General features: G+C 45.9%; 1 protein-coding gene across 1 annotated transcript; it reads right to left on the bottom strand.

Annotated features, from left to right (window-relative positions):
* Positions 1–11,543: 11,543 nt before the first annotated feature.
* On the bottom strand, positions 11,544–14,503 carry LOC119361826. The gene is made up of 2 exons (XM_037626969.1): positions 13,496–14,503; positions 11,544–12,839 (listed from the first exon to the last, which is right to left on the bottom strand). The coding sequence occupies exons 1-2, from the start codon at positions 14,464–14,466 to the stop codon at positions 11,795–11,797; spliced, it is 2,016 nt and encodes a 671-aa protein (XP_037482866.1). The 5' UTR covers positions 14,467–14,503; the 3' UTR covers positions 11,544–11,794.
* Positions 14,504–17,343: the final 2,840 nt, after the last annotated feature.

Below are 17,343 nucleotides of genomic sequence, written 5' to 3'. Positions count from 1 at the left end.
TTCAAATTTCATTTAAATCCAAAGAACTTCAAACGGTCAAAAACTTTTTAACCATAAGTCCAAATGATTTGATTCTTTTTGCATTGTGTTCTTTGTCCAAAAATCTAGCAGTTCACCAAAGATGGGATTTTTTTCCTGCTGCCTAGATTTTCTGGTGAATTTCAAAAGGTTTCTTGATTATTTCTTTTTGTGTTTTTATTTATTTTCAGAAGGTCAGGCTTGTCTTGAGGATCACCAGGAGGTTTCTGAACCTCATCTGCACTCAGGCAAGCCCCAACAACATTTTCATAGTGCCACTACAATATTTTTGATTTTCTACTTGATCAAATGATTATCCATACATTTAAATTATTAATATGTTAATTATATTTTGTTAGATGCTTGTTAAAGTGAATATGCTTGATTCACAGAAAGTTTGAAGTTAACTTAGTTGGTAATCTAGCAAGGATTTAGTTTTTAGGTGATGAAAGAATAATATGGCTATGGATATGAATAGTTAGTGGAATTATTTTCTTGCATGAGTAAAAATGATAAATTTGCTAGAAAAGATTCTGGTTGAAGTGAGGTTTGACCTTAACCAGAGAAGTATCATGAGTTGTTGATGCTCAATGTCAGCATAGTTAATTCAGTCATTTCCATTGAGATGTGATGCATATGTTAGTGATGCATGTCATGGCATTATGACGCTAGTTATTTTCACTTTAAGTTGAACCTGATAATAACTCAACTTGAATATGTTGTTGACCGGGTCATGGTGCCGCTGAATCGAGTCTTTCCCAGTGCAACCACATTTGCCGGTATGGGACGGCCTTTATTCATTTCATTGTCATGCCTCTGGTCGGTGCCTCCAACTATGGAAGGTTATGGGCGTGCTGTACCCTGGCCCGGTAAGCAGGCATAACCTTGTGCGCCCGTTGTTGAGTTTTTGGTACCGGGTCCCCGTGTGGGATCGTTTGGCCACGACGGTGGTCATTGAGTCTTTGGTAGACACAGGGGCCACCCAGGACTAGCCCGATGGGGAGTGAGTCAGAGTGGCTGGGAGAGTGTCATGGCAATGAAGGGGTTTCGTCGTAATGCCGTTGGTCCACCCGAATGGAGTGTGAGGCCATGGGTTCCGTGGTGTGGGTCCAGTGCGCTACGTCTCCAGAGTGTATTAATCTATCGATAGCAGAGTCCACAGTTAAGGACACGCTCGAAAGTAGGTCACACCATGGGTCAAAATTTAATAAATCTTGCGCACTAAGTATGAAGTTTACATTGTTTTGGTGGCGGGAAGGCCATCGTGTTGATTTGGACCAGATGTTGGTCGTGGTTGTGATCGCCGTAAGGATCACGGGCCAATTATTGGTCGTGGTTGTGATCGCCATAAGGATCACGGACCAAATATTGGTCATGGTTGTGATCGCCGTAAGTATCACGGTTTGAGGCCAATTATTGGTCGTGGTTGTGATCACCGGAAGGACCACGAGATGTCTCTGGGTTGGCACGTTTGTGATCTAGGAACGATCATGTTTGGTAAGCCAGTCCGAGGGACGATTATCACAAGAGCATGGTCACGGCATGTTGGATATATTGTTGCATTGTTATAAATTGGTTAATTGTCATGATATTGTTTGTCATTATGTTTATGATTGTTGTGAGCTTGCAAGTTCATTCAATGTACTGACCTGGCGTGTCATGCCAGATTTCAGGAAAGTCCCGTTGGAAAGGAGTGCTGTCCGAGTCTAGATCATGTCCACGTCGGTGTCCCTGTGCTATGGAGTTCCGCTACGACGTTGTTCCGCTGCCGTGTAGTTGTCGTGATCGAGGCCCCTTTATGTTCACTAAATAATTTACATATTGTTCAGCCGCACCGTGTGTGCCGCTTGGCCTCGCCAACTGTTGTAATATAAACTCTAATCCACTAGCATCAATAAAGCGGTTGTTTTCTGTACCAAGATGTTGTGTGTTGCCAGAAGACAAGATCTCTGGGCTGGCAATGCATGGTAAACCAGTTGCTCTGAGCCGGGGTGCCACAAGTATTGAGTTGTAATCTTGAGTTGTAAGTAAATAAAAGTGTGATGATCTTCATTATTAGAGCATTGTCCCAGTAAGGAAAGGATGATGGAGACTATGATTCCCCCCACAAGTCGGGATGAGACTTCAGACTTTATAAAATAAAGAGAAAGGCCAAAAAAGAAAGAGAAAGGCCAAATAAAAAAACAAAAAATGTGAGAAAATGAGAGAAGGGACAATGCTACTATCCTTTTTACCACACTTGTGCTTCAAAGTAGCACCATGATCTTCATGATAGATAGTCTCCTATGTTGTCATTTTCATATACTAGTTGGAATTTTTCATTATAGAACTTGGCTTGTATATTCCAATGATGGGCTTCCTCAAAATGCCCTAGGTCTTCGTGAGCAAGCGAGTTGGATACACACCCACTTAGTTTCTTTTGTTGAGCTTTCATACATTTATAGCTCTAGTGCATCTGTTGCATGGCAATCCCTACTCACTCACATTGATATCTATTAATGGGCATCTCCATAGCCCGTTGATACGCCTAGATGATGTGAGACTATCTTCTCCTTTTTGTCTTCTCCACAACCACCATTCCATTCCACATATAGTGCTATGTCCATGGCTCATGCTCATGTATTGCGTGAAAGTTGAAAAAGTTTGAGATTACTAAAGTATGAAACAATTGCTTGGCTTGTCATTGGGGTTGTGCATGATTAAATACTTTGTGTGATGAAGATAGAGCTACAACCAGACTATATGATTTGTAGGGATAATTTTCTTTAGCCATGCTATTTTGAGAAGACATGATTGCTTTATTAGTATGCTTGAAGTATTACTATTTTTTATGTCAATATGAACTTTTGTCTTGAATCACTTGGATCTGAACATTCATGCCAATATAAAGAAAATTACATTGAGAATTATGCTAGGTAGCATTCCACATCAAAAATTCTGCTTTTATCATTTACCTACTCGAGGACGAGCAGGAATTAAGCTTGGGGATGCTTGATACATCTCCAACATATCTATAATTTTTGATTGTTCCATGCTATTATATTACCTGTTTTGGATGTTTATGGGCTTTACTTTACACTTTTATATCATTTTTGGGACTAACCTATTAACCAGACGCCCAGCCCATATTGCTATTTTCTTCCCTATTTCAGTGTTTCGAAGAAAAGGAATGTCAAACGGAGTCCAAACGGAATGAAACCTTCAGGAAAGTTATTTTTTGGAACGGAAGCAATCCAAGGGACTTGGAGTGCACGTAAGGGAAGCTTAGAGGCGGCCACGAGGTAGGGAGGCGTGCCCACCACCCCTGGGCGCACCCCCCACCCTCGTGGGCCCCTTGTGGCTCCCCTGACCGACTTCTTTCGCCTATATATCTCCATATACCCTGAAAACATCGGGGAACATAATAGATCGGGAGTTCCACCGCCGCAAGCCTCTGTAGCCACCAAAAACCAATCGGGGCCCTGTTCCAGCACCCTGCCAGAGGGGGGATCCATCACCGGTGGCCATCTTCATCATCCCGGCGCTCTCCATCACGAGGAGGGAGTAGTTCACCCTAGGGGTTGAGGGTATGTACCAGTAGCTATGTGTTTGATCTCTCTGTCGTGTTCTTGAGGTGATACGATCTTGAGGTATCGCAAGCTTTGCTATTATAGTTGGATCTTACGATGTTTCTCCCCCTCTACTCTCTTGTGATGAATTGAGTTTTCCCTTTGAAGTTATCTTATCGGATTGAGTCTTTAAGGATTTGAGTACACTTGATGTATGTCTTGCCGTGCTTATTTGTGGTGACAATGGGATATTCACGTGATCCACTTGATGTATGTTTTGGTGATCAACTTGCGGGTTCAATGAACCTATGCATAAGGCTTGGCACACGTTTTCGTCTTGACACTCCGGTACAACCTTTGGGTCACTCTTTGAAGTACTTTGTGTTGGTTGAATAGATGAATCTGAGATTGTGTGATGCATATCATATAATCATGCCCATGGATACTTGAGGTGACAATGGAGTATCTAGGTGACATTAGGGTTTTGGTTGATTTGTGTCTTAAGGTGTTATTCTAGTACGAACTCTATGATAGATTGAACAGAAAGAATAGCTTTGTGTTATTTTACTACGGACTCTTGAATAGATCAAGCAGAAAGAATAACTTTGAGGTGGTTTCGTACCCTACCATAATCTCTTCGTTTGTTCTCTGCTATTAGTGACTTTGGAGTGACTCTTTGTTGCATGCTGAGGGATACTTATGTGATCCAGTTATGTTATTATTGTTGAGAGAACTTGCACTAGTGAAAGTATGAACCTTAGGCCTTGTTTCCTAGCATTGCAATACCGTTTGTGCTCACTTTTATCATTAGTTACCTTGCTGTTTTTATAATTTCAGATTACAAATACCTATATCTACCATCCATATTGCACTTGTATCACCATCTCTTCGCTGAACGAGTGCACCTATACAATTTACCATTGTATTGGGTGTGTTGGGGACACAAGAGACTCTTTGTTATTTGGTTGCAGGGTTGCTTGAGAGAGACCATCTTCATCCTACGCCTCCCAGGGATTGATAAACCTTAGGTCATCCACTTGAGGGAAATTTGCTACTATCCTACAAACCTCTGCACTTGGAGGCCCAACAACGTCTACGAGGAGAAGGTTGCGTAGTAGACATCACTCCGCCTTCTTTGTCCAGCCCTGAGAGAATCAGTAGGGAGGCTTAGGCGTCTTCCTCGAGTATGCAAGTAAAGGATACACCTTGAAAACATGAAAAAACTTACCGGACTAGCGGGATGGGCCAAGTCGTGCCCACGGTCATCGGTCGTATCCGACCACATCTCGTTGGACTTGAAAAGCACCTTCCAGATGTCTTCGTGCATAGTGCCGTGATACGTCTCCAACGTATCTATAATTTTTTATTGTTCCATGCTATTATATTACCCGTTTTGGATGTTTATGGGCTTTACTCTACACTTTTATATCATTTTTGGGACTAACCTACTAACCGGAGGCCCAGCCCAAATTGCTGTTTTTTTGCCTATTTCAGTGTTTCGAAGAAAAGGAATATCAAACGGAGTCCAAATGGAATGAAACATTCGGGAGCGATCTTTTTGGAACAAACGCAATCCAGGAGACTTCGAGTGGACGTCAAGAAGCAGCCGAGGCGGCCACGAGGCAGGAGGGCGGGCCCCCCACCCTCGTGGCCCCTCGTGGCTCCCCTGACCGACTTCTTTCACCTATATATATCCATATACCCTAAAAACATCAAGGAGCACAATAGATCGGGAGTTCCGCCACCGCAAGCCTCTGTAGCCACCAAAAACCAATCAGGACCCTGTTCCGGCACCCTGTCGGAGGGGGAACCCTCACCGGTGGCCATCTTCATCATCCCGACGCTCTCCATGATGAGGAGGGAGTAGTTCACCTTCAGGGTTGAGGGTATGTACCAGTAGCTATGTGTTTGATCTCTCTCTCTCTCTCGTGTTCTTGAGGTGATACGATCTTGATGTATCACGAGCTTTGCTATTATAGTTGGACAATGTTACTATCCTTTTCCACACCTGTGCTTCAAAGTAGCACCATGATCTTCATGATAGAGAGTCTCTTTTGTTGTCACTTTCATATACTAGTGGGAATTTTTCATTATAGAACTTGGCTTGTATATTCCAACGATGGGCTTCCTCAAAATGACCTAGGTCTTCGTGGGCAAGCAAGTTGCATGCACACCCACTTAGTTTCTTTTGTTGATCTTTCATACATTTATAGCTCTAGTGCATCTGTTGCATGGCAATCCCTACTCCTCATTTTGACATCAATTGATGGGCATCTCCATAGCCCGTTGATTAGCCTCGTCAACGTGATACTTTATCCTTTTTTGTCTTCTCCACACAACCTCCATCATCATATTCTATTCCACCCATAGTGCTATATCCATGGCTTACACTCATATATTGCGTAAAAGTTGAAAATAGCTGAAGCGCATTAAAAAGTATGAACCAATTGCTTGGCTGAAACCGGGGTTGCGCATGATGGGAGTATTTTGCATGACGAAAATGAAGCATATCCTAACTATATGATTTTGTAGGGATAAGCTTTCTTTGGCCGTGATATTTTTAGAAGACATGATTGCTTTGTTAGGATGCTTGAAGTATTATTACTCTTATGTCAATATGAACTTTTATCTTGAATCATTTGGATCTGAACATTCATGCCACAATAAAGAAAATTACATTGAGAAATATGCTAGGCAGCATTCCACATAAAAAATTCTGTTTTTATCATTTACCTACTCGAGGACGAGCAGGAATTAAGCTTGGGGATGCTTGATACGTCTCCAACGTATCTATAATTTTTATTATTCCATGCTATAATATTACTCGTTTTGGATGTTTATGGGCTTTACTCTACACTTTTATATCATTTTTGGGACTAACCTACTAACCGGAGGCCCAGCCCAAATTTCTGTTTTTTTTCTATTTCAGTGTTTCGAAGAAAAGGAATATCAAACGGAGTTCAAACGGAATGAAACCTTTGGGAGCGATCTTTTTGGAACAAACGCAATCCAGGAGACTTGAAGTGGACGTCAAGAAGCAGCCGAGGTGGCCACGAGGCAGGAGGGCACACCCTAGGGGGGTGGGCGTGCCTCCCACCCTCGTGGGCCCCTCGTGGCTCCCCTGACCGACTTCTTTCGCCTATATATATCCATATACCCTAAAACATCGAGGAGCACAATAGATCGGGAGTTCCACCGCCGCAAGCCTCTGTAGCCACAAAAAACCAATCGGGACCCTGTTCCGGCACCCTGCCGGAGGGGGGATCCCTCATCGGTGGCCATCTTCATTATCCTGGCACTCTCCATGACGAGGAGGGAGTAGTTTACCCTCGGGGCTGAGGGTATGTACCAGTAGCTATGTGTTTGATCTCTCTCTCTCTCTCTCTCGTGTTCTTTAAGTGATATGATCTTGATGTATCGCGAGCTTTGCTATTATAGTTGGGTCTTATGAGTTTCTCCCCCTCTACTCTCTTGTGATGAACTGAGTTTTCCCCTTGAAGTTATCTTGTCGGATTGAGTCTTTAAGGATTTGAGAACACTTGATGTATGTTTTGCCGTGCTTATCTGTGGTGACAATGGGATATTCACGTGATCTACTTGATGTATGTTTTGGTGATCAACTTGCGGGTTCAGTGAACTTATGCATAGGGGTTGGCACATGATTTCGTCTTAACTCTCCGGTAGAAACTTTGGGGCACTCTTTGAAGTACTTTGTGTTGCTTAAATAGATGAATCTGAGATTGTGTGATGCATATCGTATAATCATGCCCACGGATACTTGAGGTGACATTGGAGTATCTAGGTGACATTAGGGTTTTGGTTGATTTGTGTCTTAAGGTGTTATTCTAGTACGAACTCTATGATAGATCGAACGGAAAGAATAGCTTCATGTTATTTTACTACGGACTCTTGAATAGATCGATCAGAAAGGATAACTTTGAGGTGGTTTCGTACCCTACAATAATCTCTTCATTTGTTCTCCGCTATTAGTGACTTTGGAGTGACTCTTTGTTGCATGTTAAGGGATAGTTATATGATCCAGTTATATTATTATTGTTGAGAGAACTTGCACTAGTGAAAGTATGAACCCTAGACCTTGTTTCAACGCATTGCAATACCGTTTGTGCTCACTTTTATCATTAGTTACCTTGCTGTTTTTATAATTTCAGATTACAAAAACCTATATCTACCATCCGTATTGCACTTGTATCACCATCTCTTCGCCGAACTAGTGCACCTATACAATTTACCATTGTATTGGGTGTGTTGGGGACACAAGAGACTCTTTGTTATTTGGTTGCAGGGTTGTTTGAGAGAGACCATCTTCATCCTACGCCTCCCACGGATTGATAAACCTTAGGTCATCCACTTGAGGGAAATTTGCTATTGTCCTACAAACCTCTGTACTTGGAGGCCCAACAACATCTACAAGAAGAAGGTTGTGTAGTAGACATCATGCCGAAGAACTGCAGCAAGGTCTGGTGCTTGGCCGGATCGTACTCCCACAAATGGCAAGTCCGACTTTGGCACGGAAGGATCCGGCGAACAAGCATCACCTGGATCACATTGACAAGCTTGATCTTCTTGCTATCATGCTCCTGATGCGCTTCTGAAGCGTCGTCAGCTCGTCCGGCGAAGACCAATCTAGACCCTTCTCTGGCCAGGAGGTGAGCCGCATCAGGGCTCCAGACCGGAATTCGGGAGCTGCGACCCAGGTGGTGTTGCGCGGTTCTGTGATATAGAACCATGATTTCTGCCACCCTTTGACGTTCTCCATGAAGGAGCCTTCGGGCCATGTGATGTTGGGCATCTTGCTCACCATGGCGCCTCCGCACTCTGCGTGTTGGCCACTCACCACCTTCGGCTTCACATTGAAGATCTTTAACCACAATCCGAAGTGGGGTGGGATGTGGAGGAAAGCCTCGCACACGACAATGAATGCCGAGATGTTGAGGAAAGAATTTGGCGCTAGATCATGGATATCTATCACGTAGTAGAACATGATTCCGCGGATGAATGGGTGGAGAGGAAATCCCAACCCGCGGACGAAGTGGGGGATGAACACCACCCTCTCATGGGTCTCCGGGGTAGGGACTATCTGTCCCTTGGCCGGAAGCTGGTGGGCGATTTCCTTTTCCAAATACCCGGCCTCCCGGAGCTTTGTAATGTCCTTCTCCTTGACGGAGGATACCATCCACTTGCCCTGCGCTCCGGACCCAGACATGGTTGGAGTGCTTTCTTGGGACGGAAAAGATGAAAACTTGGGCGCTGGAGCTCGAGAATGGGGGAGGCAGAGAGAGAGAAGGCCTGGGTGAAAGGGGTAAATCCTTATCTCTTTATAAAGCCTGTGAATATCAAACGCCTCAGCACTCGCCTTAAACTCGCCTATTCCCCAAGGGTCGTCCAGACGGCACTGTTGGGTTACCCATGCCCGTATTGAGGAGAATCCCGCAATAAGGGGACACGATCTCTACTTTTACAAGACGTGCCAATGAAACCGCATCTCGAAATATGGAGCGACAGGCTAAAAACGGTTCGAATAATGGTCGGGCGGCGACGTGATGTCACGCTACAAAAAGTTGTCAGTGGATTGGACTCGTGAAATACTATACTCTCTGCGGTTGTGTGTGGTACTTGTTTTGCAGAGCTGGACACATTTTCTGTATTCGAAGGATGCTTTGCAGTATTGGAGGAGGAGCCCGCCTTGCAATGCCGAAGACAATCTGCGCACCGGACACCTCGTCATTGAAGCCTGGTTCAGGGGCTACTGAGGGAGTTCTGGATTAAGGGGTCCTCGGCCGTCCGGCCTATGTGACGTCGGCCGGACTGATGGGCTATGAAGATACAAGACAGAAGACTTCTTCCCGTGTCCGGATGGGACTCTCCTTTGCGTGGATGGCAAGCTTGGCCTTCGGATATGTAGATTCCTTTCTCTGTAACCGACTTTGTACAACCCCGGTCCCCTCCGGTGTCTATATAAACCGGAGGGCTTAGTCTGTATATGCAATCATAATCATAATCATACAGGCTAGACTTCTAGGGTTTTAGCCATTACGATCTCGTGGTAGATCAACTCTTGTAAAACTCGTATTCATCAAGATCAATCAAGCAGGAAGTAGGGTATTACCTCCATAGAGAGGGCCCGAACCTGGGTAAACATCCTGTCCCCCGCCTCCTGTTACCATCAACCTTAGACGCATAGTTCGGGACCCCCTACCCGAGATCCGCCGGTTTTGACACCGACACTGGGTCCAACATCTCATACACATCCGTCGGTAACTCGTTAATTAATCCAATTAACCGTTCCTGATCTGCAAAATTAAAGTGCAAGCATAGGTCTGAGCTAGGCTCGGCTCATTCATGAAACACAGCGCGCACGTGGGGGCGGGCGTGGCGTGGTGGGCGGCGGATGGGGAGGAGCGCGTGTGTATCACTCCTCTTCTCAAGCTCCCGATAACATATGGTAGAGCAACTCTTATAAAGGGTTCTAAACTCTCCTCAATTTATGAGGTGGTACTAAACTTTCCACCCCCGGTCATACACCTATATGGGTCTTAGAGATTAACATAAATTATTGTTTTATATGGGTCAAAGCCCATCTATAATTCAACAGTTCGTTCAATTGGAGGAGACGTTCCGGGCAAAGAATAGAGTAGGGCCGGTCACCTTTTCTATGTAGAGAAAAAGTAATCCCTCCATTTGCTTATAGAAGGTCACTATGAAAAATATACATTTTACATCTATACAAGGACACCAGCAGTAATTGAAACAGAAGTGAATGATATTTCCTCATACTACCAATCTGTTTTGTACTTGCATGCATGCATTTATGATGACAGTCCACTCAGTTTTCTATCATATCCTTGCATGCATGTGGCATATTTAATGATCTCAGAACGAAAAAACGATTTACTTCCTCCGTGTCATAATATAAGAACGTTTTTGACACTAGTGTAGTGTTAAAAACGTTCTTATATTTTGGGACAGAGGGAGTACAAAATAAGGCATTAAATTTTACTTTGGTATATGTGTAGTATGAGTTTGTGATCTTGTATATAAAAATGAAGGGAGTAATATTAATGAAAATGGCGTGTCGGTTTTTCTTGATGCACCCGGTTGAATAGCCGGCTTCTATAAAGCTGTCTACGGACACGTATATTCGGGGTGTCCAATTTAAGGTACAACATTGGAGATACCATTAACAAAAGCTAGATGTATATACTGTAGTGGTACCTTGTTTTGAAGTAAATGAGCTCGCTTTTACCTTCACTAGCATTGATTATAAGGGAAATTTCTCTTAAATTTTAAGGTAACTACAGTAGGTTTTTGTAAGAGGAAAATCCAAGTAGACGAGCTGTTGCTTTCAACGTGCGGACGTGCTGCGACTGTCCGCGTGTGGGAAGCAAAACAAGAGGCTGGGCTTTGAACAAGTGTCGTCGTCACGTGGACGGCACCCATGCAGCAGCTTTCTTTCGTTTTCTTTTTTGTCTTTTCAAATTCAACGGTCGCAGTTTCCCCTTTGGGCTAGCGCGACATCTTTCCCGACAAAGCCGCATTAAATCAGTAATCATCTTGTAGAATTTGCTGTCTCTTACGCTAGCTAGCTCCAGCCCAACCGTTGTGCACTTGTGATTGTGCTGATGACTTTTTGTCTTTCGGTAAACCGTTGCCCAAAGTCCGCGGAAGATGATTTCTGGCAGCTTGGGGTGTCATGTAGACCCAGTTCTTTTGCCAGAATCTGAGGATTCTCCCAAAATCCGATCCCTACCCAGCTTCTGGGCCTAGTCCCGTCTTATTTTGATTCTACTCCATCTCTGTAAATACCATTTGTAGTAAGTTTATTAAAAATGCACTTGTAATACAGCTTGATTTTCGTGAAATTGGCTGGTTTGGAAAACTCTGCACTCTTTTTCAGGGTAAAAAGAAGAAAGACAAAGAATTGTGCTTGGTCACATATATGGGGTAAGACTGTACATGGAAGACGAACAAAACATTGCATTTCCCTACAGTATAAACATACACTGAACAAACACTATACACCAACCAGCTCTGAATCTTGCTACTACTGCAAGCAGGCTTATGACCTGAAAATATTATTACACAGACTAAACCCTTTTGGTAGCACGGTCGGATCACCACAAAACTGCTCTCTACTAATGCTAATGTGGTACGACAAATGCAACGACCCTGTACAAGTGTGGTGCCCTTTCATGACTACTAGCAGGCTGTCATCTCTCAAAGAATCCACTGATCTTCTCTTCCAACCACACAGCAGTATACATTGGTTTCTCAGATCTGGCCTTCAACCAGGAAGTCCGGTGCGAACTAGGATTTTCCTGTAAGAAGTTCACGTAATTTGGAACAATTAATCCCACAATCTCCCGACGCAGTGTCACCTTGAGCACAGTACGAACTTTCCATGTCATCTGGCTATCACAGATGGTAAAGAACTCTTCAAGAAATCTCTTGAGAGAATCAACACCCAAAAGTGGGACCCAACATTCATCAAGGTAGCTCTGTATGTACTGATGGATCAGTGAACAGAGACCCGTCTGCAGTTCTACGCTGGAAAGGCATCCTCCGGGATGATTCTTCAGTTGATAAACAAAATCCATATTATTCAAGATGTATATGTACCTTTGACCCTTTGCTGGGAACATTGCTTCTGCATCTTCGCTGAGCTTGGAGACCCAAGCATAGATCATGCTAAGCTCAATAGTGAAATCCTCGGTGCCGAGTACAAACTGCATCATGTCCCCGTTGCGACAGAAAAACTCCAGGTATCGTACAAGAAGAGCGGTTGCTGGATGGATGGCACATTCTCGGATGCGATGCATGTCACTGGTACTGGTAGTCCCCTCAAGCATTCCCCTCAAATCAACCACCATCTTGTAAAAAACATGAGCAACCACATCATGCATGGACTCAGTACTGCTGAAAGTCAATTCCCTTATGGTACATAGGACATCGACAAGTGCATCTAAGATGGTTAGCATTTGCAATGGATGATGAGCAGACCACCTTGTGTTGCTGAATGAAAGTGCAACATCAAGGAGCTCCTCTACAGATTGCCTGACAACCTCTTGAAAGCAGCATTCCTTTTTGACATCCTGACATGACTTCCAATTCTGCCCATCTAATTCAAGACATATCAAGTCAATTAGCTTTGCAGTAATTTTCATCGTCATGACAGAAGCCCCAGTTGATCCGTCTGTCAACACATGAAGACCGTCATAGATAATCCCTCGGTTCTCCTCAACTATGTCAGACAATCTGTTTCAAGGACAAGAATACAAGACCAAACTTCAGAATGTAATGCCAAGTACGTACATAGTTTCAGACAGCATCATATATCAATTATAAAGCACCGAAGTCAATCTTATCAATACCAAGAACATCATTGTTCTACTACACGTGACATGATACTATCCAAGAAACCACATAATGCCATAATGTAAAGACAAACATATAATAATTCAGCGACAGATGTTCTCATGCCAGTATATGTAAAGATAACTGAAGCAAAAGTATCATGTAGTACAAAGAAGGGCACACTAGGGTTTTTACTTATATATTGGAGAAAAGGTCCACTTTAAAACCCAAAATCTGAAACTTGAACTGAAACAGGTTGATCTCAATCTTTTGAAATTATTGGAACCATTTTACATTTTTACTTTACCCCACTTGGCCCTATCCCAAGTGGCAAACACGTGCCATCAGCACTCGTACTGGTCAAGACATTCGCTGTGCTACCATCTTGGCTAAGAAAAATAAATCAACTAGTACTTAAGTAAGTGAAATACTAGTACTAATATTGCAAAAAAGACTCGGAGTAGAAAAGGTTGACTTTTTTTTCTCTAGGATATGAAGAACAAAAATTGTGCCCAGATAGATAATAAATCAACTAGTACTTGGCGATTTATTAATACCTTTTGAATCCATCAGAGGTGTTGGCATCTCTGAACGCTCTCTGAAGCAATTCAAGGGATTCAGCTTTGGTTAACCATGGATCCATCTCCTGGAGCTGCTGGATGAAGGCGGGGTGGATGAGACAGACATCCCCTGATTTCAAGAGGTGGAGGGGAGTATACCACAAGTTATTGATGTCGTCGCCGCTGGTGCTTGACCCGCTCCCGTCGGAGTCCGAGGAGTCAGCTTGGGGTGGGCTGACGGCGAGGATCGGACGGGTGCTGTCTGCCATGAAACTGCGGATGGCAGCAGCAACCTGCGCAGCGTCCAGGATGCTCCCGGTGATGGTGAGAGTGAGAGCGAGGCGGGGTTGCTCCGGTTGAATCCGCCGAGCCGGAGCCGCCAGGATCTGGCGGGGTCCATCAGGGTTGTCCTGATGGGCCAATCGGGGCGGACGCCTCAGCACAAGGGCGATGATAAGGGCGGCGACGACCGCGGCGAGGCCTCCGTAGGCCCGCAGCGAGCCGCACGAATCCACGGCAACTCCGAGCGCGACGCACAGGTAGAGGAGAGCGGCAAACAGTCCGCCGTTGTAGGGACGTGCCGGACGAGCGCGGGGGCGAGGAGGAGGAAGGGCACGGTGCTCCGCCTGAGCATGCCGGAGCCCGGGGGCGGGGCGGGGCGGCGTGCCCACGGCCAGGGGATGCGGCCGGACCGCCGCGCGGTGCCGATACCGGGAGCGGGGGCGGGGAGGCACGGGGAGGTGGTCCGGGCTCGCTCTCTGGCGCCCAAGGCCTTCCGCCGCCGCCGTCGCCGTCGGCATCGCCGTTGCGGTCGACGCCGTCGCCGTCCACGCCGTTGCGTTTGACGCCGTCGCCGTCGCTGTCGACGCCGTCGAAGCCCTCGTCCACGCCTTCGAAGCCGTCCCCGTCGCCGTCGCCGTCGCTCTCTGGCGCACAAGGCCTTCCGCCGCCGCCGTCGCCGTGGCCATCGGAGAGAAACAGGGGAGAGCCGATGGATGGTGAGAAGAGGAGGGCAGACGGCGAGGAGGAGACGGCCGTGTGGGCGGCTAAAGTAAGGCGAGCACTTACTGGGCCCCACTTGACCTCGGGGCCACTGACAGTCGGCCGGGATTCGCTGGGCGGATGCTGGGAATATTCGTGATGGAGCGGCCGACGATCTAGAACGCCCGAGACAACTGTCATGATACGTACTTTAAATTTTGTGCAAAATTATATCAATGTTTCTGAAACCAAATAGCTATATGATGAAAATACATTTCATTATGTACTACTAATTTCATGGCATAATGCTGATGTATTATTATATAAAATACGGTCAAACATAAAAATATTTGACTTTTCAATAAAATTGGAAGTACACTTTTTAAAAGACGGAGATCGTCCCGTCCCGTACGTCTCTTATCTCCCATGTCTGCCTTATCAAATCTTTCCTGTGATCCGGCAGCTTGACTAGGAAATAGTTGAGCTCTCTTGTATTTGACCTTTTCCTTTTTTGGGGGGAAAGAAGAACAGTAGTACTTGGTGAGGTCAGGTGTGCCGATGGTGTCGACATTTCGGGACTTACCTTGTCTTGGAACCAGTTTGAATTGACACACTACTATGGGTCGGAATACCCGTGCGGCCAAGACCCAAAAATGTGTACAGCATCTGGGAGGATAGAATGTACGGAGGAACGAAAAATCATACGTGAGGACACGACAAGATTATGTGTGCTCATCTCTCTTTCATGTCTCAGCTACCAGCCCTAGTGTTTTTTTACGCGACCAGCACTAGCTTGTAATAGTATTTCCTGCAAGACTGGTTGTCAACACTGGTCCCTAAAATGGTACTCCCTCTATTTTAAAATAGATCCTGCAAACTGGTTGTCCCTAAAATGATACTCCCTCTGTTTCAAAATAGATGAGTCAACTTTGTATTAAAATTAGTATAAAATTGGGTCATTTATTTTGAAACGGAGGGAGTAATACTGTCCAAAAATGACATCTGTGTTACTATGGCATCTAAAACATAAAGATTTGCTTTACCTAAAAAAAGCCAACCCTCATCAAGAGTTGACGGATTGATTCGTCTTCTCAGGAGAGATGATGGGCGGATCGGAGGGGACTGTCAGCGAGTTAAGTAACCGCTTTACTTGCCCCCACTTGACTTTGAGGGCATTCGTGTAAAAACTGGTGGAATCGAACGTGATGATTCTGCTCACGTGAAATAGTGAGGGGGGATATCCTATCCTCTCCCCATGTCACCATTCTCCTGATACGACCTTTAATGGCATGTCTTGCAATCTTTGGGAAGTGGCATGAGATTTTAGGGCATCTCCAACGTCAACTCGTAAATTTTCTCCTGCATTGATTCGTGCCTCTGTCCTGTGATACACCAGGGCGACGCGTGCGGGCTACATATAATGTGTAGACCAATATTGAGTGAATGAATCAATCAGCAAGTTGAGCAAGAGGAAATAAAACTTATGATCTCGTCCTCTCCCGCGTTCAATGGGCACTTGCTTCGAGCTGACGAACTACGTTGCAAAACTTGATGGCGTCGACCTGGATAGCGTGCCAGCGATAGGACAACGACCTCGCGTTGTGTGTTGAACGATGTACATGTCATAGGGAGCAATGTGCTTTCGTGCGTGAAACTTCTCATGCACTTGCTCCCAGAAGGGCTCCCCTTTGCTCCTGCCAATGAAATCCGTGGATATGGCTAGCTACACATCGCAGAACAACTCATCATCCATGGTCGAGTAGCTCACCATTCTTCGTAGTCTAAAAAATGACATAACATTTGAAAATAAGCTCAATGGCATTTGGCCGAACACTTGCCGGGCGTGGTGTCCTCCATGGAGGTCGTCAACAGGGGCCGATGTGTACCTGGGTACAAACGGCTCCAAGGTGGGTAGCTCCGTCGTAAAACGTCGAGCAGGCGCGTAGCTGCTGGTTGCAGACATTCGGAATGCCTCTGTGGCGGCCGGAGACGTGCAGTAGCGGCGGCGGGGGTCGAGGGTGCGGATGAAAAACAAGGGGGAGAAGGGCGCAGAGTGGAAGGAAATGAGACCGAGAGGGGGAATTGGGTGGGCCGGGGTGTCGAAGTCCTACATTTCGTGTTGGGGAATGTAGTAATTTCAAAAAAATTCCTATGCACACGCAAGATCATGGTGATGGCATAGTAACGAGAGGGGAGAGTGTTGTCTACGTACCCTCGTAGACCGTTAGCGGAAGCGTTATGACAACGCGGTTGATGTAGTCGTACGTCTTCACGAATCGACCGATCCAAGCACCGAATGTACAGCACCTCCGTGTTCAGCACACGTCCAGCTCGATGACGTTCCCCGGGCTCCAATCCAGCGAAGCGTCGGGGATGAGTTCTGTCAGCACGATGGCGTGGTGACGGTGATGATGTTCTACCGGCGCAGGGCTTCGCCTAAACTCCGCGACGATATGACCGAGGTGGAATATGGTGGAGGGGGGCACCGCACACGGCTAAGGAACGATCCGTAGATCAACTTGTGTGTCTATGGGGTGCCCCCCTCCCCGTATATAAAGGGGGAGAGGAGGAGGGGGCCGGCCAAGGGGGAGGCGCGCCCTAGGAGGGGGAAACCTACTCCAAGTCGGCTTGCCCCCTCCCTTTCCTATTCCAAGAAGGAGGGGGAAGGAAGGAGTGGGAGAGGGAAAGGCCAGGGGGGCGCCGCCCCCCCCCCCCTCCTTGTCCTATTCGGACTCAAGGGGAGGGGGCGCGCCTCTTGCCCTGGCCGGCCCCCCTCTCTCTCTCCACTAGGGCCCATCAAGACCCATTAGTTCCCGGGGGGGTTCCGGTAACCCTCCGGTACTCCGGTTTTTCTCCGAAAACAC

The sequence above is a fragment of the Triticum dicoccoides genome, chromosome 2B, assembly GCF_002162155.2.
Source record: "Triticum dicoccoides isolate Atlit2015 ecotype Zavitan chromosome 2B, WEW_v2.0, whole genome shotgun sequence".
Taxonomy (NCBI): domain Eukaryota; kingdom Viridiplantae; phylum Streptophyta; class Magnoliopsida; order Poales; family Poaceae; genus Triticum; species Triticum dicoccoides.
This window is presented reverse-complemented; position numbering and strand designations above follow the sequence as displayed.

Coding starts and splice junctions, on each gene's coding strand:
- LOC119361826 (XM_037626969.1), bottom strand. CDS start 14,466: ATGGCCACGGCGACGGCGGCGGCGGAAGGCCTTGTGCGCCAGAGAGCG. Junction 12,840..13,495: donor ACCTCTGATGGATTCAAAAG/GTATTAATAAAT, acceptor TCCTTGAAACAG/ATTGTCTGACATAGTTGAGG.